Source organism: Salmo trutta, chromosome 14, assembly GCF_901001165.1.
Source record: "Salmo trutta chromosome 14, fSalTru1.1, whole genome shotgun sequence".
Lineage (NCBI taxonomy): Eukaryota > Metazoa > Chordata > Actinopteri > Salmoniformes > Salmonidae > Salmo > Salmo trutta.
The window spans coordinates 80,826,387-80,854,354 of record NC_042970.1 but is presented as its reverse complement, the minus strand read 5'-3'; the positions used below and the strand labels follow the sequence as shown (position 1 = coordinate 80,854,354).

Here is a 27,968-nt window from a genome sequence, read left to right as displayed (position 1 = left end):
TTCTTCCTCTCTCTCTTGCTGTCTCTCTCTCTCCCCCTCTCTCTCTTTCTATATCTTCCCCTCTCTCCCCCCTTCCTCTCTCTCTTGCTGTCTCTCTCTCTCCCCTCTCTCTCTTTCTATATCTTCCCCTCTCTCCCCCCTTCCTCTCTCTCTTGCGGTCTCTCTCTCTCCCCCTCTCTCTCTTTCTATATCTTCCCCTCTCTCTCCCCCCTTCCTCTCTCTCTTGCGGTCTCTCTCTCTCCCCCTCTCTCTCTTTCTATATCTTCCCCTCTCTCTCCCCCCTTCCTCTCTCTCTTGCTGTCTCTCTCTCTCCCCCTCTCTCTCTATATCTTCCCCTCTCTCTCCCCCCTTCCTCTCTCTCTTGCTGTCTCTCTCTCTCCCCTCTCTCTCTTTCTATATCTTCCCCTCTCTCTCCCCCTTCCTCTCCCTCTCTCTCTTTCTATATCTTCCCCTCTATCTCCCCCTTCCTCTCTCTCTTGCTGTCTCTCTCTCTCCCCCTCTCTCTCTCTCTTTCTATATCTCCCCCTCTCTCCCCCCTTCCTCTCTCTCTTGCTGTCTCTCTCTCTCCCCCTCTCTCTCTCTCTTTCTATATCTACCCCTCTCTCTCCCTCCTTCCTCTCTCTCTTGCCGTCTCTCTCTCTTTCTCTTGCTGTCTCTCTCGTTCTCTTGCTGTCTCTCTCTCTCTCTTTCTCACACACATGGATGGATGCCCATGTGTCTGGTAAGGATCCAACATGCATCTAATCGCGACAAAAGTGAGGACAGATACACAGAAATATGTTTCAAAGTGCTTTAATGACATGAATCAACTCAAAGCTGAAGCAATTTCTGACAAGACCCCCATTTCCTGAATGAAGATTTTTAGGATTTGAAAACGTCTTCTATTTTGACACGGGCAGGATTACCATAGTAACGGTTCCTTGGCCTCCACAGAGCTGTGTGGCACCACTGTGTGTGTTTGTGTGTGTGTGTGTGTGTGTGTGTGTGTGTGTGTGTGTGTGTGTGTGTGTGTGTGTGTGTGTGTGTGTGTGTGTGTCAGATGACGAAGTGTGAGAATTGTTCTTGTCAATTTCTGTGGGTGACTGACATCATTGAACTCTCTTTGCAGAAAAAGTTTGTGCATCATCGTGACATCATCGCTGTGTCTGACCTTTATCTTTCTTTCATTTCTTTCTGTTTCTGTTTTAGTCCAACCAGTCACACCTCCTTCTCTGCACTGTGACGTCACAAACGGCACACGATGACATCACAATTCCAGTCTGTCTCTCTCTGGCTGCTTCTTCTCTCTGGTCATCCATCCAGTGGGGGGCAGAAGTCACAGACCGGCTGGCTCAACACATCTCTGGTGCTGCTTCAAACTGAAACAGACGAGAGACAGGTGTAAACAACAGACAGAATAAATGAAAGAGAGAAAGAGAGAGAATGAGAGAGATGAGGGAGAGAGAAAAAGAAAGGAGGGTGAGGAGGAGGAGCAGAGTAATACGAAGAATCCTTCTATTACACGAAGAATGATTCTATTACACGAAGAATGATTCTATTACACGAAGAATCATTCTATTACACTAAGAATCATTCTATTATACGAAGAATCATTCTATTACACGAAGAATCATTCTATTATACGAAGAATCATTCTATTATACGAAGAATCATTCTATTACACTAAAAATCATTATATGACACTAAGAACCATTCTATTACACTAAGAATGATTCTATTACACTAAGAATCATTCTATTACACTAAGAACAATTCCATTTCACTAAGAATCATTATATTGCACTAAGAGTCATTCTATTAAACTAAGAACCATTGTATTACACCAATAATCATTATATTGCACTAAGAATCATTTTATTACACTAAGAATCATTTTAATACACTACGAATCATTATATTACACTAAGAATCATTCTATTACACTAAGAACCCATCTATAACACTAAGAATCATTTTATTACACTACGAATCATTATATTACACTACGAATCATTATATTACACTACGAATCATTCTATTACACCAAGAATAATTATATTACACTAATATTCATTATTTTACACTAAGAACCATTATATTACACTATTACACTAAGAAACATTCTATTACACTAAGAATCATTCTATTACACTAAGACTCATTCTATTACACTAAGAATAATTCTATTACACTAAGAACCATTATATTACACTAGGAATCATTCTATTTTACTAAGAATCATTCTATTACACCAATAATTATTCTATTACACTAAGAATCATTCTACTATACTAAGAATCATTCTATTACACTAAGAATAATTCTATTACACTATTACACATAGAACCATTCTATTACACTAAGACTCATTATATTACACTAAGAACCATTCAATTACACTAACAATCACTCTATTACACTAAGAATCATTATATTACACTAAGAATCATTCTACTATATGATGAATCATTCAATAACACTAAGAATCATTATATATCACTAAGAATCATTCTATTACACTAAGAATCATTCTATTACACTAAGAATCATTCTATTACACTAACAATGATTCTATTACACTATTACACTAAGAATCATTCTATTACACTAAGAACCATTATTTTGCACTAAGAACCATTATATTACACTAAGAATCATTCTATTACACTAAGAATCATTCTATTACACTAAGAATCATTCTATTACACTAAGAATCATTCTATTACACCAATAATTATTCTATTACACTAAGAACCATTCTATTACACTAAGAATCATTATATTACACTAAGAATTATTCTATTACACTAACAATCATTATATTACACTATTACACTAAGAATCATTCTATTACACCAATAATTATTCTATTACACTAAGAACCATTCTATTACACTACGAATCATTCTAGTACACTAAGAATTATTATATTACACTAAGAATCATTATATTACACTAAGAACCATTCTATTACACTAAGAACCATTCTATTACACTAAGAACAATTCTATTTCACAAAGAATCATTCTATTATACTAAGAACCATTCTATTACACTAAGAATCATTCTATTACACTATAAATCATTCTATTACACAAAGAATCAATCTATTACACAAAGAATCATTATATTACACTAAGATACATTCTATTATACGAAGAATCATTCTATTACACTAAAAATCATTCTATTACACTAAGATTCATTCTAATATACGAAATATCATTACATGACACTAAGAACCATTCTATTACACTAAGAACCATTCTATTACACTAAGAATGATTCTATTACACTAAGAATCATTCTATTACACTAAGAACCATTCCATTTCACTAAGAATCATTATATTGCACTACGAAATCATTATTACACTAAGAATCATTCTATTACACTAAGAATCATTCTATTACACTAAGAACCATTATATTACACCAATAATCATTATATTGCACTAAGAATCATTCTATTACACTAAGAATCATTATAATGCACTACGATTCATTATATTACACTAAGAATCATTCCATTACACTAAGAATCATTCTATTACACCAAGAATAATTATATTACACTAATATTCATTATTTTACACTAAGAACCATTATATTACACTATTACACTAAGAACTATTCTATTACACTAAGAACCATTCTATTACACTAGGAATCATTCTATTACACTAAGAATAATTCTATTACACTAAGAACCCTTCCATTACACTAGGAATCATTCTATTACACTAAGAATCATTCTATTTTACTAAGAATCATTCTATTACACCAATAATTATTCTATTACACTAAGAATCATTCTACTATAATAAGAATCATTCTATTATACTAAGAATAATTCTATTACACATAGAACCATTCTATTACACTAAGACTCATTATATTACACTAAGAACCATTCAATTACACTAACAATCATTCTATTACACTAAGAATCATTATATTACACTAAGAATCATTCTACTATATGATGAATCATTCAATAACACTAAGAATCATTCTATTACACTAAGAATCATTCTATTACACTAAGAATCATTCTATTACACTAACAATGATTCTATTACACTATTACACTAAGAATCATTCTATTACACTAAGAACCATTATTTTACACTAAGAACCATTATATTACACTAAGAATCATTCTATTACACTAAGAATCATTCTATTACACTAAGAATCATTCTATTACACTAAGAATCATTATATTACACTATTACACTAAGAATCATTATATTACACCAATAATTATTATATTACACTAAGAACCATTCTATTACACTAAGAATCATTATATTACACTAAGAATTATTCTATTACACTAACAATCATTATATTACACTATTACACTAAGAATCATTCTATTACACCAATAATTATTCTATTACACTAAGAACCATTCTATTACACTAAGAATCATTCTATTACACCAATAATCATTCTATTACACTACGAATCATTCTAGTACACTAAGAATTATAATATTACACTAAGAATCATTATATTACACTAAGAACCATTCTATTACACTAAGAACCATTCTATTACACTAAGAACAATTCTATTTCACTAAGAATCATTCTATTATACTAAGAACCATTCTATTACACTAAGAATCATTATATTACACTATAAATCATTCTATTACACAAATAATTAATCTATTACACAAAGAATCATTATATTACACTAAGATACATTCTATTATACTAAGAATCATTCTATTACACTAAGAATAATTCTATTACACTAAGAACCCTTCCATTACACTAGGAATCATTATATTACACTAAGAACCATTCTATTACACTAAGAATGATTCTATTACACTAAGAATCATTCTATTACACCATTCCATTTCACTAAGAATCATTATATTGCACTACGAAATCATTATTACACTAAGAATCATTCTATTACACTAAGAATCATTCTATTACACTAAGAACCATTATATTACACCAATAATCATTATATTGCACTAAGAATCATTCTATTACACTAAGAATCATTATAATGCACTACGATTCATTATATTACACTAAGAATCATTCCATTACACTAGGAATCATTCTATTACACTAAGAATCATTCCATTACACCAATAATTATTCTATTACACTAAGAATCATTCTACTATACTAAGAATCCTTCTATTACACATAGAACCATTCTATTACACTAAGACTCATTATATTACACTAAGAACCATTCAATTACACTAACAATAATTCTATTACACTAAGAATCATTATATTACACTAACAATCATTATATTACACTAAGAACCATTCTATTACACTAAGAATCATTCTACTATATGATGAATCATTCAATAACACTAAGAATCATTCTATTACACTAAGAATCATTCTATTACACTAAGAACCATTATTTTACACTAAGAACCATTATATTACACTAAGAATCTTTATATATCACTAAGAATCATTCTATTACACTAAGAATCATTCTATTACACTAAGAATCATTCTATTACACTAACAATGATTCTATTACACTATTACACTAAGAATCATTGTATTACACTAAGAACCATTATTTTACACTAAGAACCATTATATTACACTAAGAATCATTCTATTACACTAAGAATCATTCTATTACACTAAGAATCATTCTATTACACTAAGAATCATTATATTACACTATTACACTAAGAATCATTCTATTACACAAATAATTATTCTATTACACTAAGAACCATTCTATTACACTAAGAATCATTATATTACACTAAGAATTATTCTATTACACTAACAATCATTATATTACACTATTACACTAAGAATCATTCTATTACACCAATAATTATTCTATTACACTAAGAACCATTCTATTACACTAAGAATCATTCTATTACACCAATAATTATTCTATTACACTAAGAACCATTCTATTACACTACGAATCATTCTAGTACACTAAGAATTATTATATTACACTAAGAATCATTATATTACACTAAGAACCATTCTATTACACTAAGAACCATTCTATTACAATAAGAACAATTCTATTTCACTAAGAATCATTCTATTATACTAAGAACCATTCTATTACACTATAAATCATTCTATTACACAAAGAATCAATCTATTACACAAAGAATCATTATATTACACTAAGATACATTCTATTATACTAAGAATCATTCTATTACACTAAAAATCATTCTATTACGCTAAGATTCATTCTAATATACGAAATATCATTACATGACACTAAGAACCATTCTATTACACTAAGAACCATTCTATTACACTAAGAATGATTCTATTACACTAAGAATCATTCTATTACACTAAGAACCATTCCATTTCACTAAGAATCATTATATTGCACTACGAAATCATTATTACACTAAGAATCATTCTATTACACTAAGAATCATTCTATTACACTAAGAACCATTATATTACACCAATAATCATTATATTGCACTAAGAATCATTCTATTACACTAAGAATCATTATAATGCACTACGATTCATTATATTACACTAAGAATCATTCTATTACACTAAGAATCCTTCTATTACACCAATAATCATTATATTACACTAAGAATCATTCTATTACACTAAGAACTATTCTATTACACTAAGAACTATTCTATTACACTATTACACTAAGAACCATTATATTACACTAAGAATCATTATATTACACTAAGAACCATTATATTACACTAAGAACCATTCTATTACACTAAGAACCATTCTATTGCACCAAGAACCATTATATTACAGTAAGAATCATTCTATTAAAATAACAACCATTCTACTAGACTAAGAACCATTCAATTACACTAAGAATCATTCTATTACACTAAGAACCATTATATTACACTAAGAATCATTCTATTACACTAAGAACTATTCTATTACACTAAGAACTATTCTATTACACTAAGAATCATTCTATTACTCTATTACACTAAGAATCATTCTATTACACTAAGAACCATTCTATTACACTAAGAACCATTATATTACAGTAAGAATAATTCTATTACAGTAAGAACCATTCTACTAGACTAAGAACCATTCAATTACACTAATAATCATTCTATTACACTAAGAACCATTAAATTACACTAAGAATCATTCTATTAGACTAAGAACTATTCTATTACACTAAGAATCAATCTATTACACTATTACACTAAGAATCATTCTATTAGACTAAGAACTATTCTATTACACTAAGAATCAATCTATTACACTATTACACTAAGAATTATTCTATTACACTAAGAATCATTCTATTACACTAGGAATCATTATTTTACACTAAGAATCATTCTATTAGACTAAGAACTATTCTATCACACTAAGAATCAATCTATTACACTATTACACTACGAATCATTATATTACACTAAGAATCATTATATTACAGTAAGAATCTTTCTATTACACTAAGAATCATTCCATTAGACTAAGAAGCCTTATATTACACTATTACACTAAGAACCATTCTACTAGACTAAGAACCATTCTATTACACTAAGATTCATTCTATTACACTAAGAATCATTCTACAACATTAAGAATCATTCTATTACACAAAGAATCATTCAGTAACACTAAGAATCTTTCTATTACACGAATAACCATTTTATTACACTAAGAACCATCTTATAACACTAAGAAACACTACTGTAAGTTGCTCTGGATAAGAGCGTCTGCTAAATGACTAAAATATAAATATAAAATATATATAACACTAAGAATCATTATATAACACTAACAATCATTCTATTACACTATTACACTAAGAATAATTCTATTACACTAAGAATCATTCTATTATACTAAGAACCATTCTATTTCACTAAGAATCATTATATTGCACTACGAAACCATTATATTACGCTAAGAATCATTATATTACACTAAGAATCATTCTATTACACTAACAATCATTCTATTACACTAAGAATCATTATATTATACTAATACACTAAGAACCATTCTATTACACTAACAATCATTCTATTATACTAATACACTAAGAATCATTCTATTACACCAATAATTATTCTATTACACTAAGAATCATTATATTACACTACGAATCATTCTAGTACACTAAGAATTATTATATTACACTAAGAATCATTATATTACACTATTACACTAAGAACCATTCTATTACACTGAGAATCATTCTATTATACTAATACACTAATAATCATTATATTATACTAATACACTAAGAATCATTATATTATACTAATACACTAAGAATCATTCTATTACACCAATAATTATTCTATTACACTAAGAATCATTCTATTACACTAAGAATCATTATATTACACTAAGAACCATTATATTACACTAAGAACCATTCTAATACACTATTACACTAAGAACCATTCTATTACACTGAGAATCATTCTATTAGACTAAGAACCATTATATTACACTAAGAATCATTCTATTACACTAAGAACCATTATATTACACCAATAATCATTATATTGCACTAAGAATCATTCTATTACACTAAGAATCATTATATTGCACTACGAAACATTATATTACACTAAGAATCATTCTATTACACTAATATTCATTCTTTTACACTAAGAACCATTATATTACACTATTACACTAAGAAACATTCTATTACACTAAGAACCATTCTATTACACTAAGAATGATTCTATTACACTAAGAATCATTCTATTACACTAAGAACCATTCCATTTCACTAAGAATCATTATATTGCACTACGAAATCATTATTACACTAAGAATCATTCTATTACACTAAGAATCATTCTATTACACTAAGAACCATTATATTACACCAATAATCATTATATTGCACTAAGAATCATTCTATTACACTAAGAATCATTATAATGCACTACGATTCATTATATTACACTAAGAATCATTCTATTACACTAAGAATCCTTCTATTACACCAATAATCATTATATTACACTAAGAATCATTCTATTACACTAAGAACTATTCTATTACACTAAGAACTATTCTATTACACTATTACACTAAGAACCATTATATTACACTAAGAATCATTATATTACACTAAGAACCATTATATTACACTAAGAACCATTCTATTACACTAAGAACCATTCTATTGCACCAAGAACCATTATATTACAGTAAGAATCATTCTATTAAAATAACAACCATTCTACTAGACTAAGAACCATTCAATTACACTAAGAATCATTCTATTACACTAAGAACCATTATATTACACTAAGAATCATTCTATTACACTAAGAACTATTCTATTACACTAAGAACTATTCTATTACACTAAGAATCATTCTATTACTCTATTACACTAAGAATCATTCTATTACACTAAGAACCATTCTATTACACTAAGAACCATTATATTACAGTAAGAATAATTCTATTACAGTAAGAACCATTCTACTAGACTAAGAACCATTCAATTACACTAATAATCATTCTATTACACTAAGAACCATTAAATTACACTAAGAATCATTCTATTAGACTAAGAACTATTCTATTACACTAAGAATCAATCTATTACACTATTACACTAAGAATCATTCTATTAGACTAAGAACTATTCTATTACACTAAGAATCAATCTATTACACTATTACACTAAGAATTATTCTATTACACTAAGAATCATTCTATTACACTAGGAATCATTATTTTACACTAAGAATCATTCTATTAGACTAAGAACTATTCTATCACACTAAGAATCAATCTATTACACTATTACACTACGAATCATTATATTACACTAAGAATCATTATATTACAGTAAGAATCTTTCTATTACACTAAGAATCATTCCATTAGACTAAGAAGCCTTATATTACACTATTACACTAAGAACCATTCTACTAGACTAAGAACCATTCTATTACACTAAGATTCATTCTATTACACTAAGAATCATTCTACAACATTAAGAATCATTCTATTACACAAAGAATCATTCAGTAACACTAAGAATCTTTCTATTACACGAATAACCATTTTATTACACTAAGAACCATCTTATAACACTAAGAAACACTACTGTAAGTTGCTCTGGATAAGAGCGTCTGCTAAATGACTAAAATATAAATATAAAATATATATAACACTAAGAATCATTATATAACACTAACAATCATTCTATTACACTATTACACTAAGAATAATTCTATTACACTAAGAATCATTCTATTATACTAAGAACCATTCTATTTCACTAAGAATCATTATATTGCACTACGAAACCATTATATTACGCTAAGAATCATTATATTACACTAAGAATCATTCTATTACACTAACAATCATTCTATTACACTAAGAATCATTATATTATACTAATACACTAAGAACCATTCTATTACACTAACAATCATTCTATTATACTAATACACTAAGAATCATTCTATTACACCAATAATTATTCTATTACACTAAGAATCATTATATTACACTACGAATCATTCTAGTACACTAAGAATTATTATATTACACTAAGAATCATTATATTACACTATTACACTAAGAACCATTCTATTACACTGAGAATCATTCTATTATACTAATACACTAATAATCATTATATTATACTAATACACTAAGAATCATTATATTATACTAATACACTAAGAATCATTCTATTACACCAATAATTATTCTATTACACTAAGAATCATTCTATTACACTAAGAATCATTATATTACACTAAGAACCATTATATTACACTAAGAACCATTCTAATACACTATTACACTAAGAACCATTCTATTACACTGAGAATCATTCTATTAGACTAAGAACCATTATATTACACTAAGAATCATTCTATTACACTAAGAACCATTATATTACACCAATAATCATTATATTGCACTAAGAATCATTCTATTACACTAAGAATCATTATATTGCACTACGAAACATTATATTACACTAAGAATCATTCTATTACACTAATATTCATTCTTTTACACTAAGAACCATTATATTACACTATTACACTAAGAAACATTCTATTACACTAAGAACCATTCTATTACACTAGGAATCATTCTACTACACTAAGAATCATTCTATTACACTATTACACTAAGAATCATTCTATTACACTAATAATCATTGTATTACACTAAGAACCATTCTATTACACTAAGAATCATTCTATTACACTAAGAATCATTCCATTACACTAAGAACCATTCTATTACACTAAGAATCATTATATTACACTAAGAATCATTATATTACACTAAGAACCATTATATTACACTAAGAATCATTTACACTAAGAACCAATCTATTACGCTAAGAACCATCCTATAACACTAAGAATCATTCTATTACACTAAGTATCCTTCAATTACACCCCCAGAGAGAGATACATGTAAGTGTGACTTGGTGAGACAAAAGAGAGAGAGAGAGAGAGAGACATGAGAGAAGAGAGAGAGAGAGGAGAGAGAGAAGAGGGAGAGAAACTAACAATGTTCTGCTTTAAAAAAGAAAGAATGATCTGATTAAAGTCAGAAATTGAGAAATACGCAGCTCGTTAACCAAGCCTCCTAATTGGATCATTAACATTTACTTTTTACATGTTTCACTATTCATAAGATTAATAACAATAACAACTACAATTTGCTCTCAACTTGGTTAGCATCCCCAATGGCACCCTATTCCCCCAATGGCACCCTATTCCCTATATAGTGCACTACTTTTGACCAGGGCTTATAGGGCTTTGGTCTAATGTAGTGCACTATATAGGGAATAGGGTGCCATGCCATTTAGGGCACAATACCAGTGTGGCTACAAAGAGAAAGGAGAGAGGAATTGGCTGAGGTTGATTAGATTAGGGGGTGGGGGTTAGATGTCAGGATTACAGGTAAAGATAGAGGTATAGACCGACCAACTGACTGACAGATAGACAGACTCACTCACTTGTTTTGATGTCTGGAGCCCTGGAGATGTGCGTAGTACTGTTCTATTGAGTTCAGAGTGACATCACACACACTGCAGTTATAACTGCTCCTCAAACCTGGAGGTACACAGGAACACACAATGGAACTGAATCCAATGATTGGAACACCTGTCTCCTATGGACACTTCCTGGACTCCTGTGATATGATCTCTGTCTAACCATACAGGGCCAGAACTAATCAGTTGGACGGGCATTTGATTTCCATTGGTGGGAAACTTTGTTCCATAGGACCTCCTATGTGTGAACTCTTGAGTGTAATTTAACTGTAAAAATGTATTCCCTTTTAATGTGGCACGAACACAATCTGATTGTCAAACAAATCACTTCAAAAAGTAGGTTACATTCACACGTTCGTCCAATATAATCCCACCATCCGAACAGTGCATTGTGCACCCGCCACCTTTCCTTCAATTACAGTGGTGTAGTGCTATGTTTTTAGCTGAGGGAGCGCAAAATATACTTTTTTAAATGACATACTAATTTCTCAATTAAAGTTTTAACCTACAGATGTCATTGTAGAACAGGCCTATGCATAACATTTATCTTCAAATTGCAACGTCTGCCGATGCCCACAACATATTGTCTGAAGGACATGTGATATTTTTATGTAACCCTCAAACACCAAGTTAGGCATACTTCATTTCAGAATAGACCATCATCACTGTCATGTGTTAATTCACTCAGGAAACTACGCCTGCTCTTAAGAACGGCTAATAGTTAGTTAACACCATCTGCTTTGAATCACTCAGGAAACAGCGCCTAATATCATATCAGAACGGCTAATAGTAGGTTAACGCCGTCGGGATGTCCCGGTGGCCTGAGGGTCGTTTTGGCCTGCCACGAATAGTCAACTTGACCAGCCATAATACATGTAGCAAGCAGGAATGAGTTGACAGAGAATCCACTCATCGAGACTCTCACTCTCTCGCTGCAGTGTCCCCGCGCGAGGAAGCGCGCGCCAAAAATGACATCAGGTCTCTCCGCGACGCACATAGCAACGGTCTACCAGCTTCTCTACCAAAAACATTTTAGACAAGTCGCACGGCGAAATGGATGGTCAGAAAAGAAAAGGTGCAGCAGAGAGGGAGAGAATAAAAAAGAGAAAGGCCCTTGCCACAAGACGCAGCTAAATGCTGCAAAATGTTCACCAGTAAGGGACCAGGTCAGTCAAAAACACTAGCTAAAACACACACACACCCAGCATAGTTAGCTAAGTAGCCTAGCTAATAATAGTGACACAACGGCCGGGAGGCTAAACAGTTTGCACGTCTTCGTGGAGGAGTTATATCATAGCAATGAGTGCAACATAGCGATCATAATATGACATTGAAGGCAATATGTTCCAACTAGTAAAAAATGGTAAACCTGGACTATGGACTTGCCAGCATTGGGTCATGACTCATGCCACATAAGCTAGGGAAAGTGCACATACACTGTACAGCGAAACAGGCTACAGTAACGTAACCATAAACGTAACACAGTAGCCTGTGTGACACAGCACAGGCAATGACAAAGATCATTAGCGCCATTAGTACCAGCATTACAAGTTACTACAATAATATACAGCTCTGGGAAAAATTAAGAGACCACTCTTAATTATTTCCAGAGCTGTATTAATGTAGCCTACTGATACACTAATGATAGAGTATTATAATAGAGTATTTTCTTTGTAAAGGTGGAGAAGGAAGCAGCAGCAGCACTAGAGCTTCAGGTGCTCCTGCAGAACTGGAGATGGTGGTCAGTACAGAGTCAGACTCAGAGCAGGAAGCTTCAGGTACAAGTTAAGAGCACAAACCTAAACATGTATGCTATGATATGATATTATCAGTGGGACTGTAATCAGAGGGCATACAGTCGTGGCGAAACGTTTTGAGAATGACACAAATATAAATGTTTACAAAGTCTGCTGCCTCAGTTTGTATGATGCCAATTTGCATATACTCCAGAATGTTAGGAAGAGTGTGATCAGATGAATTGCAATTAATTGCAAAGTCCCTCTTTGCCATGCAAATGAACTGAATCCCCCAAAAAACATTTCCACTGCATTTCAGCCCTGCCACAAAAGGACCAGCTGACATCATGTCAGTGATTCTCTCGTTAACACAGGTGTGAGTGTTGATGAGGACAAGGCTGGAGATCACTCTGTCATGCTGATTGATTTCGAATAACAGACTGGAAGCTTCAAAAGGAGGGTGGTGCTTGGAATCATTGTTCTTCCCCTGTCAATCATGGTTAACTGCAAGGAAACACGTGCCGTCATCATTGCTTTGCACAAAAACGGCTTCACAGGCAAGGATATTGCTGCCAGTAAGATTGCACCTAAATCAACCATTTATTGGATCATCAAGAACTTCAAGGAGAGCGGTTCAATTGTTGTGAAGAAGGCTTCAGGGCGCCCAAGAAAGTCCAGCAAGCGCCAGGACCGTCTCCTAAAGTTGATTCAGCTCCGGGATCGGGGCACCACCAGTACAGAGCTTGCTCAGGAATGACAGCAGGCAGGTGTGAGTGCATCTGCACGCACAGTGAGGCAAAGACTTTTGGAGGATGGCCTGGTGTCAGAAGGGCAGCAAAGAAGCCACTTCTCTCCAGGAAAAACATCAGGGACAGACTGATATTCTGCAAAAGGTACAGGGATTGAACTGCTGAGGACTGGGGTAAAGTCATTTTCTCTGATGAATCCCCTTTCCGATTGTTTGAAAATTAATATTTGTGTCATTCTCAAAACTTTTGGCCATGACTGTACAATCGATGACTGTACAAGTAATACAAGTTTAAGTTGAGGTTATTTACAATGTTAATCTCATTCTGCAGAGCAACCAGATGTGCAGAGAGAGAGAGAGGTTCAGAGCCCAGTACAGGGAAAATAGAAAGGGACAGCGAAAGCACTGAAAATCCATTTGATTATTTTGCCCGTCCTCAGTCCAAGGATTTTGACTTATTTTTTCAGTACCACCCAAAACAAACCCATGAAAGAGTCATTCCCAATATATTCCACTATAAAGATGTCACAAACAGAAAATGGCTGACATACTATGAAGTAACTCACTCCTTGTTCTGCTCAGTTTGTCTTGCATTCGCAAAACCTTCAGCCAGTGATAGTGGATTTGTCAAAGGAGGCATGCAGGCCTGGAAACATGCCCCTCAGAGAGTTCAGGAACATGAGAGAAGCAAGACACATAGAGAAAGTGCAGAAGCTTTTTTCCTCGGAGCCAGCAAAGCAGACATCTGTACCCTTCTGAGTGATAATGTCAGTTCAACGAGACCAGGTCAGAAAGAGGAGGCAGGTCATGGAACGTGTGATTGATGTAGTTAAAGTTATTGGTAAATGTGGGCTCAGCTACAGAGGACACAGACACAAAGCTGCATATAACTTGGAAAACATGGCCGTCAATCATGACAAGTTTCTTGAGCTTATATTGTTGCTAAGCAAATATGATGTCAACTCAATGTTCAGATAGGCTACTTGTTGATCAGTCACCATCTGCTTTAATTCACTCAGGAAACAGCTTAATATCATATAAGAATGGCTAATAGTTAGTTAACATCATCTGCTTTAATGATAATTCTTCACGTTTTACAGGTGAAATGTCCAAACTGCACGTCAATCATTTGATGTCAATCAGTTTCATGGGAATATGCGTTTAGATCTTCTTGAATGACAGTTTCCGTGAATTAAAGCAGATGGTGTTAACCTACTATTAGCCGTTCTTATATAATAACAGTCGCTGTTTCGCTCCGATGCTTTATCTGAGATTTATTTGTCTCTGTCGGCGTGCATCTAGGTCAAATAAATCATCTATATTTAAATATTTTATTTGGATGGTCAAGGAGGTACGGCAGGGTATGGTAGGGTGGGCCACGCCCCCTAAAGCCACCATAACACCGGTCCTGTAATCATACCTTATATAATCTTAGACCCTACGCCTAGCTACACCTGCCATAACCTTTGACCCTAGTTTGACCTCTAATCTCCCAAACCTCTGACCTCTAACAGCTGACCTCTAACATGTGTTCTGCTTCATATCCAATTATCTGTCAGTTGTTCCAGAAGTCGTGCCCTGGCTGCATTCCTGACCCCTGAACTTTAACCCCTGACCTCTAACCCCTGACCTCTAACCTGTGTTCTGGTTGCTGTCCAGGTTATCAGCTAGTTGATCCAGTAGTTGTCTCCTGGCTGCGTTCCGGCGGTGCTTCTTCCCCTCATAGTGCTGTTGGGCCATCGCTGGGTTGTTGAACCATACCCCACACAGGAAGCACGACCTACACGCTGTGTTGCCATTGGTCACTAGCCAGGTAATGGGAGGGGCTGGGGGAGGTGGCATTGGCAGAGGGGGCGTGTCTGATGGACAGGGGGAGGAGTCTGTGACACAGGAAACAGGAAATAAGGAGTGCGTATTCATGAAACGTGTTTATTAAGGAAAGTGTGTGTGTGTATTGGAAAACGTGCGAGTGTGTGTTACCTGAGGTAGTAGAAATAGTAGGTGAGGAGCCCAACACTAGTTTGACGCTCTTAGCATGGGTCTTTCCCTGGTAGTGGGACTGGGCCACTATGGCTGAGGTAAAGAACATGTTACACAGACTACAACACTTGTTACCATCCACAGCTCTCTCCTCACTATCCTGGAGGAGAAAGAGAGATAGGAGAGAAAGAGAGATAGGAAAGAGAGAGAGAGAGAGAGAGAGAGAGAGGAGAGAGAGAATGAGAGAGAGATGTGTGTGTGTGTGTGTGTGTGTGTGTGTGTGTGTGTGTGTGTGTGTGTGTGTGTGTGTGTGTGTGTGTGTGTGTGTGTGTGTGTGTGTGAGAGAGAGAGAGAGATTCAACCTCCCCAATTCATTGCAGAGATCAAAGGAAGCTGAGTTTTATCTGCAGACCAACAGGACTGCTGGACCAGTGCCCCCCATGGGGACACAGCGCTTTGAATGTACACACACACACACACACGTGTACACACACACACACACACACACACACACACACACACACACACACACACTCTGCACGTACAAAGAGTTACCCTAGCAGAGGAAGAGGTAACATTCTGTCTGACTGACTGTTAGTTGGCCTAGCAGAGGAAGAGGTAACATTCTGTCTGACTGACTGTTAGTTGGCCTAGCAGAGGAAGAGGTAACATTCTGTCTGACTGACTGTTAGTTGGCCTAGCAGAGGAAGAGGTAACATTCTGTCTGACTGACTGTTAGTTGGCCTAGCAGAGGAAGAGGTAACATTCTGTCTGACTGACTGTTAGTTGGCCTAGCAGAGGAAGAGGTAACATTCTGTCTGACTGACTGTTAGTTGGCCTAGCAGAGGAAGAGGTAGAGAAAGAGAGAAGGGATGCGAGAAAGACACGAACACTGACACACACACACAGACAGACGTACAGCGTTGTCAGGTCTCAGTCTCTTGGAGGGAGGTCCTCCATCCTCAGGGTGAAGCATGTAGAAGAGACGGACCTTGTTGGCATGTTTCTTACTCTGAAGGACAAGAGACAAGACAAAGGAAACTGTTACAGGGTATTTACAGGTGTGTGTGTGTGTGTGTGTGTGTGTGTGTGTGTGTGTGTGTGTGTGTGTGTGTGTGTGTGTGTGTGTGTGAGACTAACCTCGTAGTGTGCCACGCGTTGAGACTCTGAGATGAGTTGAGCGTTGCAGATGTTACAGTAGCTCTCTGTGAAGAGACCACCATCACACACACCTGTTACCCACTTCATCTGTACACACACACACCGAGAGAGAGAGAGAGAGAGACAGACAGACAGACAGACAGACAGACAGACAGACAGACATAAAAAGGAGAGAAGGAGAGGATAGACAACAACAACCTTTTTATTCCCTTCAACCTGTCTCCTCTACTCCTTCCCTCTAGTCTGAGTTGTATCCCCTCTTCCCTCTAGTCTGAGTTGTATCCCCTCTTCCCTCTAGTCTGAGTTGTATCCCCTCTTCCCTCTAGTCTGAGTTGTATCCCCTCTTCCCTCTAGTCTGACGGTAATTTGAGCCTTTACCACCCCAGTGATACCATAGTAACCGTCAACCAACCACTCTTGATGGCAGAGGAGAGAGAGAGAGACCTAGAGAGAGAGACCCAGAGAGAGAGAGACCTAGAGAGAGACCTAGAGAGAGCGAGACAGAGAGACCTAGAGAGAGAGAGACAGAGATAGAGACCTAGATAGAGACAGAGACCTAGAGAGAGAGAGACCTGGAAAGAGAGAGATAGAGACCTAGATAGAGAGAGACAGAGAGACCTAGAGAGAGCGAGACAAGGAGAGAGAGATAGAGACAGAGACCTAGAGAGAGAGAGAGATCTAGAGAGAGAGAGAGACCTAGAGAGAGCGAGACAAGGAGAGAGAGATAGAGACAGAGACCTAGAGAGAGAGAGAGACCTAGAGAGAAAGAGAGACCTAGAGAGAAAGAGAGAGAGAGACCTAGAGAGAAAGAGAGAGAGAGAGACAGAGAGAGAGACCTAGAGAGAAAGAGAGAGAGAGATAGAGGGAAAAATATAGGAAGAGAAAAAGGGAGAGAGCATGCAGAGAAAAGGAAGTGCAGAAGAGAGAGCCAGAAACACTGGTTGCATTTCTACATCTAAGTACTGCATATACCACATGATACCACATTGATACACTCAAGTTAACCTTAAATGAGTCCCCCTCTCCCTCCATCTCTTATGATGTACTCACCTTCTGTTCTCACCAGTCCAAACGCCAAATATCGGGGGAAGTTTTAGACAAGATATAACTAAGAAATATGAAAGTTTAGAGTCCAAAGCTCTGACGAAAGCTTCTGGTGTTGTTGTATGTAAAATCAATTGCATTTGGTTGTTGAATTAACAGCATCTGCTCGCTCGCCTCTCGGTGTGCGGTCATTCACCCTTGAGCCGGAGTGTTTTCAGCCAACCGTTTTCTCCCCATGGCAGTTAGAAATGCAACGGACCCGGACCCGTCACCCGCGAGAGACGGTCCTCCGTGTCTGCACAGTAATGCTGTCCGTTATTACTAACACTGCAGCTACCACGCACCAGCTGACGTGCTCCCGTTATCACAAAAAATGCAGATGGTGAGCTGTGCGCCATAGACAGAGAGACAGAGAGATAGAGAGAGAAATAATCTGATTATTACCGCATGGAATATCTTCTCTCCTGATAAAATCACGATTTGTGAAGATGTTTTCACTCAAAATAAATATTTTAAAAAGGACAAAGTTATTTGTGTCGTCTTCACACAACCGACCCATTCAAAGCGGCATGTGTGACCCTACTGAGACCCTACTGGCCAGCCCAGCAGCGCTGCGTGATTCTCAGAGGCGTGCGTGTCCTGTTTGTTCAAAACATTATGAATGCCTGCTCTTTCCATGACATAGACTGACCGGGTGAATGTATACTCCCTTATTGACATCACTTGTTAAATCCACTTCAGTGTAGATGAATGGAGGAGACAGGTTAATGAAGGATTTTTAAGCCTTGAGACAATTGAGACATGGATTGTGTGTGCCCTTCAGAGGGTGAATGGGCAACACAAAATATTTAAGTGCCTTTGAATGGGGTATGGTAGTAGGTGCCAGGCGCACCGGTTTGAGTGTGTCAAGAACTGCAACGCTGCTGGATTTGTCACGCTCGACAGTTTCCCGTGTGTATTGTGCATGGCCCGCCACCCAAAGGATATCCAGCCAACTTGACACAACTGCCAAGTTTGTGTGTATGCCATATGTTAACCAATATTGCGGCAGGCTGCATTCAGCTATCTAGGTAGTTCATTTACTTTCTCTTTTCCCAATCGAACATGCTGCTACATGCTGCCATATAATCCCAGCACGCCCACAAGCGAGTTACAATGGGTGGCATAAGAGACACGCGGCAATTTACCGCTATTTAGTGTACAGGCACCGTTAGCCCGTCGGATTTTATTGCGGAAGCGATTACTTTTCTCTCGCAGCTGGCAGGCAGGCGTTATTTGCTTAAAACAAATACTTTCCCAAACATTTATACAGCACAAAACATCGTCAACTCAATAACCTCGATTTGAGAAGCGAATACAGTTGATTGACTTCATATCAAGAAGGCTGTGAAAACTGTCTAAACAGGCGCGTGACTCGTCTCTTCCTACATTCAGATCCTGTCGTGTTGACGATCGATAGCTACGGTTTTTAATACTTTTCCCGCTAGTCAGGTTGGCCTAATGTTGCATTTCTTGCCTTTTTTATTATTCATGGGGGGCATTTCATCAGTACATTGCATTTATGGAAAGCATGCATGCAAAGTTATGTAGCATTCGATGCATGTCAGATCCACATGGGTAAATTGGAAGATTAAAATAATGCATAATTGCCATTATTGTAAAGTAGTCTTGCATAATTTAAAAAGGGAATTGAATACCTAGATAACAATGCAATACATTACAGACCCATATGCATGTGTGGGTTGAAATGCAAGGGAAATATCAGGATTTTCACATCAATAACACATGATACATCTGTTATATGACCGACTCTGTTTCATAGCAGCCTGGATGCAAGTCTTTGCAATGTTACAAGGAGTGGAATGTTAGCTAAACAGACTACAGCCCAGACTAGTTCCATACATGACATATGCACGATTTTCATAGCTTTAGGTGTCCAAAAGATAATCGAGTTCACAACTTGCTCCAAATGCAGATACTTGATGTTAGCTAGCAGCCAGCATTTAAGTTAGGTACTGGTGTTGTGCTGAAAATCCCCCTGCCAGAATCCCCCCTTCTAATTTCCTTAATTTTGTGGCTCGAGTCAAATACTTTCTGTGACACACATCAGAGTCAAATACTTTCTATAGAACAAACTTCACGTCAGGATAGGCAACCGAAATTAATAATGAATGTATGTGTGTTATATTAAACATAGAGGAGGGAGTAAAATGTTGGCAATAAATAAACATTTCAGAACTATGGCTGAATAATTATCCTTACACTTTCAAAAATACTAGTTGAATAAGACATGGGAGAGATGACGAATTTTGTCAAAGAGATTTATTTATAGACTAATACGAAAATCAGTAGTGGATTTAGGTACAGGCGATCTGTCGCCCCCGGGTGTGGGCGAGGCGGGCGCTGAAGGGGGGTTCGCCCAGGGCGCCATACAAGCTAGAACCGCTACATACACTTGAAACAAATAGCCAAACCGAAAACTGCAGACAAAAATGCTTTCTGCCACTAAGATCAGTGACATGTACGCTAAACTGACAAAGGAGTGGAGAGCAGAAACGACAACTAGCAATCAAGTCGCAGCAATGAAGAACACAAAGGGGGGGATTCTGGCAGAGGGGAGATTTTCAGCACAACACCTGTGTCGAAGCAAATGCTACGTATGTTTTACAGGTATAACATATACTTTATGTATTTCACCGAAAATCCCTCATATGTATTATAATTAATTGTTTTAAGGTTATTTTGAGATGTGTTACACTACATTTAAGAGTGAACTATTGTATTGTATTTATTTTCTAAATTGTGTTAATGCAGTGAGGTCATCAACGGGAGCCATGCTTTTACTCCTCGGTTTGCTCAGCGCGTGATGAGGAGAGGTATGTGTTATGTACGCTCCGGTCTTTTGAATGCACATGTTCGCAAATGTCCACAAATGTACAAAAAAAGACTATTGAAAATTTTATCGTCATTGATTTAGTGTTGCACTACAGTTTTTAGGAATATTTATATTAGTGTTAATGTGGATAGTGTTCGAGTGCAACTTTGATTGCAACTTTGCAAGGCTTGCCCAGCAACCGTTACCTTTGCGGGAGAGGGTCTCAGGTGCAGACAGCGTGAGTTTTCTGACAGGAATTCGGCACTCTTTTGTCTTTTATCAGGCAATAAACTTGTGTATGGTAGTCCAAACGGCAGCATCAACATTTGCTTTGTATTTGTGTCCATTCCATGCAGCTATGTTGTGAAATGTGACGATTTGATATGTAATGTTTGTACTAATTAGTTAGCTGTTGTTCATTTTGTTACTTGTCTGGGCATGTCAAAAATGGCGTTGTTGCCTCATTAGTATACCTCCGGTATAATGCTACAATAGTACACTAAGAAATATTTAGCATTTATTAGCAAATTATCTCTGTACAACATCTATAAAATGAAATGTGAGTCTTGAAATAATGAACATGTACATTTTGTACAATGCCGTTTTTGTTGTTGACGTGAGTTAGCTCAGAGCATGAAGAAGAGAGGCTAATATACGTGCTTCTACACCTGCATTGCTTGCTGTTTGGGGTTTCGGGCTGGGTTTCTGTACAGCACTTGGATATATCAGCTGGTGTAAGAAGGGCTATATAAATACATTTGATTTGATATACTTGTGTGTGGGAGTCCAGACAGCAGCATTAACCTTTGTTTTTTTATTTGTATCCATTCCATGTAGTCACTAAAAGAGAGACAACCGGCAGAATTGTGTCCAGACTTGTCTTCCACCTACACCTCACCAGAACACAACGCAGAAAGGTACAGTACCGGTACAGTGCCTTTAACACATGCATGATGGGGAGATGATGCCAGAGATTGCATTGCATTACAACTTATCTCTTTAACCCCCCCTTTCCCCCTCTCTCTTCTCTCTTCCATCTCTCCCTCCCTTTTTCTCTTCTTTTCTCTCCTCTCTTTTCTCTCTCAATTCTTTTCTTTCTCTGTTTTCTCTCCATTCCACTCTATTCTCTCTCTTTTTTCTCTTTACTCTCACTTTACTCACTTTACTCTCACTTTTCTCTTTTCTCTCTCTTTGCTCTCTTTTCTCTCTCCTCTTTCCTCTTTCTTTCCCTCTTTCTCTCTCTCCTTTCTCTCCTCCTCTCTCTCTCCTTCTTTCTCTCCTCTCTCTCTCCTTACAGACACCATTTAAACCGTTTTAGAAAATTCAGAGTGTTTTCTATCCAAACCTGAACAATAATATGCATATTCTAGCTTCTGAGTTGGTGTAGGAGGCAGTTAAAAATGGGCACATATTTTTTTCAAAATTCTCAATACTGCCCCCTAGCCCTAAGAAGTTATTAAGCCGCGAAGTTCAAAGCGTGGGAAAAAAGTTGCGGCTTATAGTCCGGAATTTACGGTGTAGAATATACATTGTAATAAAATTATAAAGAACAACAAATAGTAATATAAAATAGTAGTAAATGATAATACAAATCGAACAACAATAAAATGGAAAGTCAATAGTATAAATGTAATAAATATAAAAAGCTAAACATGGAAGATGAAACTATAACTAACTTATAACTAAATAACTGTCATCTTCCCCATTACATCAGTACTACAACTACCATCATCATTACTACTACCGTCATCATTAACCTCTCGGGCAGGTGGGATGCTACCGTCCCACCCACGGTTCACACTATTCAACAGCCAGTGAAAAATCAGAGCGCCAAATTCAAAACAACAAAATGTCATAATTCAAAGTTCTCAAACATATAACTATTTTACACCATTTTAAAGATACACTTCTCCTTAATGTAACCACATTGTCCGATTTCAAAAAGGCTTTACGGCGAAAGCATAAAGTTGGATTATGTTAGGACAGGTACAACACAAGAAGAACCACACAGCCATTTTCCAAGCAGGAAAGGGGTCACAAATACCAGAAATTCAGCTAAAATTAAGCACTAACCTTTGACGATCTTCATCAGATGACACTCCTAGGACTCAATGTTAGACAATACATGTATGTTTTGTTCGATAAAGTTCATATTTATATCCAAAAACAGCATTTTACATTGGTGCGTGATGTTCAGAAAATATTTTGCCTCCAATACTGCCGGTGAATCAGCACAACAATTTCCCAAAATACTCATCATAAACGTTGATAAAATATTAAACTGTTATTCAAAGAATTATAGATGACCATCTCCTTTATGCAACCGCTGTGACAGATTTCAAAAAAGCTTCACGGGGAAAGCACACTGCAATAATCTGAGTACGGTGCTCAGAAACATACACCAGGCAATACAGATACCCGCCATTTTGGAGTCAAATAAAATCATAAATAGCATTATAAATATTCACTTACCTTTGATCTTCATCAGAAGGCACTTCCAGGAATCCCAGGTCCACAATAAATGTTTTGTTCGATAAAGTCCATAATTTATGTCCAAATACCTCCTTGTTGTTAGCGCGTTCAGTAAGCTACTCCAAATGTAGGAAGCGCGCCCAAAATTTCATGACGAAAAGTAACAAAAAAGTTATATTTACGTTCGTTGAAACATGTCAAACGTTGTATAGCATCAATCTTTAGGGCCTTTTTAACATAACTTCAATAATATTCCAACCGGACGATTCCAATGTCTTGAAAAACGTTATATGAAACACAGCTACCTCTTCATGTGAACGCGCGCCACAAAACTCATGTCATTTTCTGAGTCACCAACTTCCCGGCCTTCTTGTTCGCTCTCTGTTCACTGCAAAAGCCTGAAACCAGGTTCTAAAGACTGACATCTAGTGGAAGCCTTAGGAAGTGCAAAATGAACCCTAAGTCACGATGTGTTTAGATAGGCAATGACTTGAAAAGACTACAAGCATCAGATTTCCTACTTCCTGGTTGGATTTTTCTCAGGTTTTTGCCTGCCATATGAGTTCTGTTATACTCACAGACATCATTCAAACGGTGCTTGTTTGGAAAATGTTTGTAATGCTTTTGTATGCGTGGCACTGTCCTCAGATAATCGCATGGTATGCTTTCGCCGTAAAGCCTTTTTGAAATCTGACAAAGCGGCTGGATTAACTTCTCTGGGAAAGGGGGCAGTATTGAGTAGCTTGGATGAATGAGGTGCCCAGAGTAAACTGCCTGCTACTCAGACCCAAAAGAGAACAAATCCAACCAGGAAGTGGGAAATCTGAGGTTTGTAGCTTTTCAAGTGATTGCCTATCCAATATACATTGTCTGTGGGGTCATATTGCACTTCCTAAGGCTTCCACTAGATGTCAACAGTCTTTAGAACGTTGTTTCAGGCTTCTACTGTGAATGGGAAGAGAATAAGAGCTGTTGGAATCAGGTGTCTGGCTTAGGCCATCTCAGTCACGCGCGGGCAAGAGCACGGGCTCCCTTCTCTTTCCTTTATGAAGACAAAGGAATTGTCCAGTTGGAAAGTTATTGAAGACTTATGATAACAACATCCTAAAGATTGATTCTATACATCGTTTGACATGTTTCTACGAACTGTAATGTAACTATTTTGACTTTTCGTCTGGACTAAACGCGCGCTCTTGTGAATTGGAATGCTGGACTAAACGTGCGAGCAAAAAGGAGGTATTTGGACAAAGATGAACTTTATCGAAAACAAAACGAACATTTATTGTGGAACTGGGATTCCTGGGAGTGCATTCCGATGAAGATCATCAAAGGTAAGTGAATATTTATAATGCTATTTCTGACTTTTGTTGACTCCACAACATGGCGGGTATCTGTATGGCTTGTTTTGGTGACTGAGCGCTGTACTCAGATTATTGCAGTGTGCTTTCGCCGTAAAGCTTTTTTGAAATCTGACACAGCGGTTGCATTAAGGAGCAGTTTATCTTTAATTCTATGCATAACAGTTGTATATTTTATCAACGTTTATGATGAGTATTTCTGTAAATTGATGTGCTCATTCACCGGAAGTTTTGGAGGCAAAAGATTTCTGAACATTACACGCCAATGTAAAATGGGGTTTTTGAATATAAATATGAACTTTATCGAGCAAAACATACATGTATTGTGTAACATGATGTCCTATGAGTGCCATCTGATGAAGATCATCAAAGGTTAGTGATTAATCTTAGCTGTATTTCTGTTTTTTGTGACGCCTCTCCTTGCTTAGAAAATGGCTGTGTGGTTTTTCTTGTCTAGGCGCTGTCCTAACATAATCTAATGGTATGCTTTCGCCGTAAAGCCTTTTTGAAATTGGACACTGTGGTTGGATTAACAATAAGTTTATCTTTAAAATGGTGTATAATACTTGTATGTGTGAGAAATTTGAATTATGAGATTTTTGTTGTTTTGAATTTGGCGCTCTGCTATTTCACTGGCTGTTGGCGATTTCCCAGAGAGGTTAACAAGAAGTTAAGCTTTTAAACTTTGTAAGACACTTGTATTTTCATGAATGTTTAATATTACGAATTTTGTATTTTGAATTTCGCGCTCTGCAATTTCCCCGGATGTTGGCGTCCCACTGATCCGCAAGAAGTTAAAGTTTCCCGATGCAGATATGGTCAGACCAAGTTATGAGTCATTTTTAGTGTGTTCAATTATGGTGTTGTTCAGGGTGAATTTCTATTTGTTTCTTTTTTTTAATTTACAGCCAGGGCCCAATTATGGCAACTTTGCTCTAGAATGTTAAGGTTCTGTTGAAGACCTTCTTTGGTTGGTGATAGAATAACCAAATCCTCAGCATATAGCAGGTATTTTACCTCTGTGTCAAATAGTGAGTCCTGGAGCTGGAGAAGGGTCTAACATGTCTGCTAATTCATTGATATAAATGTCGTGCTTAAATTGTTCCACATGTTTCAGAACTCATTTTGTTCAATTGCGTTTTCAATTTCGTCAAGTGTCTTGTTAGTATAATTCAATTTCTTGCGTTTCAGTGTATGTTTCTACGGCTTCAGAGTTTCAAAGTTTTCATAGCGTGGCTCTGGGTTGTTTGCTGCTTATGGTTTTCATTTGACATTTGTCTTAGGTGTTTTCTAATTGTTTTACATTCATTGTCAAACCATTTTTCAGAAATGTTTTGTTTCTTTGGTTTTCTCAAATTTGCTTTTGATGCTGCTTTTTGGAATATGCAATTGTTGTTTTGAGTAGCTAAATTGACACCTTTTTTATTGTTTTGGTATTGTGAGTTATTGAAGAACTGTATAGGTTTCAATGAATCTCTCTGCACTGTTTTGAGCCCATCTGTACAATTGGTTTATGTTGAGAGTTTATTGGGCTGTTTTTTTTTTAATGAATATTGCCGGTTAATTTCTTCAGAAACACGTTGATCTGATTGATCCCTCTTTCTCGCTCTCGCTCTCTCTCGCGCTCCGCCTCGCTCTCTCCCTTTGCCTCTCTCTCCCTTTGCCTCTCTCTCCCCCTTTCTCTCTCTCTCCCTTTCTCTCTATCCCTTTCCCTCGCGCTCTCTCCCTTTCCCTCGTGCTCCCTCTCCCCTCTTCTCTCTCTCCCTTTCCCCCTCTCCCCTCTCATCCTCCCTTTTCTCTCTCTCAATCACTTTTCTCTCTCCCCCTTTCCCCCTCCTCTCTCCCCTCCCTCTCTCTCCCGTTTTTCTCTCTCGCTCTCTCCCTTCTCACTTTCCCCCTCTAATCCTCCCTTTTTTCTCTCTCCCTCCCTTTATTCTGTCTCTCCCTTTTCTTCTCTCTCCCGGCCCCCCATTTCCCCCTCTCGCTCTCGCTCCCTTTCTCTCGCTCTCTCTCCCTCTCCCTCGCTCTCTCCTCCTTTTCTCTGTCTCTCCTCTCCCCTTTTTTCTCTCCCCTTTCTCGCTCGCTCTCTCTCCCTTTCGCTCGCTCTCTCTCTCCCTTTCGCTCGCTCTCTCTCTCCCTTTCTCTCGCTTTCTCTCTCCCTTTCTCTCGCTCTCTCTCTCCCTTTCTCTCGCTTTCTCTCTCCCTTTCTCTCGCTCTCGCTCGCTCTCTCTCCCTTTCTCTCCCTTTCTCTCGCTCTCTCTCTCGCTCTTTCTCTCGCTCTCTCTCTCCCTTTCGCTCTCTCTCTCTCTCGCGCTCTCTCCCTTTCTCGCGCTCTCTCCCTTTCTCTCTCTCCCTTTCTCTCTCTCTTTCGCTCGCTCGCTCTCTCTTTCGCTCTCTCTCCCTTTCTCTCCCTCGCGCTCTCTCTCCCTCGCGCTCTCTCTCCCTCGCGCTCTCTCTCCCTCGCGCTCTCTCTCCCTCCCTCGCTCTCTCTCCCTCCCTCGCGCTCTCTCTCCCTCCCTCGCGCTCTCTCTCCCTCCCTCGCGCTCTCTCTCCCTCCCTCTCCCTTTCTTCTCTCTCCCGCTCCCT

The 27,968-nt window shown here is 36.9% G+C and overlaps 2 protein-coding genes across 7 annotated transcripts in view; one reads left to right on the top strand and one right to left on the bottom strand.

Annotated features, from left to right (window-relative positions):
• Positions 1 to 776: 776 nt before the first annotated feature.
• The window catches only part of LOC115147592 (zinc finger matrin-type protein 4-like), a 41,034-nt gene continuing 13,842 nt past the window's right edge, over positions 777 to 27,968 (bottom strand). For 2 of the 5 annotated variants that reach the window (XM_029689861.1, XM_029689863.1), the window contains 6 exons: positions 17,613 to 17,677; positions 17,392 to 17,484; positions 16,473 to 16,632; positions 16,130 to 16,372; positions 11,973 to 12,069; positions 777 to 1,358 (listed from right to left, as the gene is read on the bottom strand). In XM_029689861.1, the coding sequence (XP_029545721.1) occupies positions 1,316 to 1,358; positions 11,973 to 12,069; positions 16,130 to 16,372; positions 16,473 to 16,632; positions 17,392 to 17,448 (600 nt within the window). In that variant the 5' untranslated portion in view covers positions 17,449 to 17,484; positions 17,613 to 17,677 and the 3' untranslated portion in view covers positions 777 to 1,315. Of the gene's footprint in view, positions 1,359 to 11,972; positions 12,070 to 16,129; positions 16,373 to 16,472; positions 16,633 to 17,391; positions 17,485 to 17,612; positions 17,721 to 18,683; positions 19,030 to 27,968 lie in introns of those variants that run through there. The other 3 variants (XM_029689859.1, XM_029689862.1, XM_029689860.1) reach the window with 3 other exon arrangements.
• LOC115147590 (zinc finger matrin-type protein 4) overlaps positions 21,134 to 27,968 on the top strand; it is a 31,155-nt gene continuing 24,320 nt past the window's right edge. The window contains exons 1-2 of one of the 2 annotated variants that reach the window (XM_029689858.1): positions 21,134 to 21,347; positions 21,492 to 22,469. The gene's annotated coding sequence lies outside the window, so the exon portion shown is untranslated. Of the gene's footprint in view, positions 22,470 to 27,968 lie in introns of both variants that reach the window. The other variant, XM_029689857.1, reaches the window with a different exon arrangement.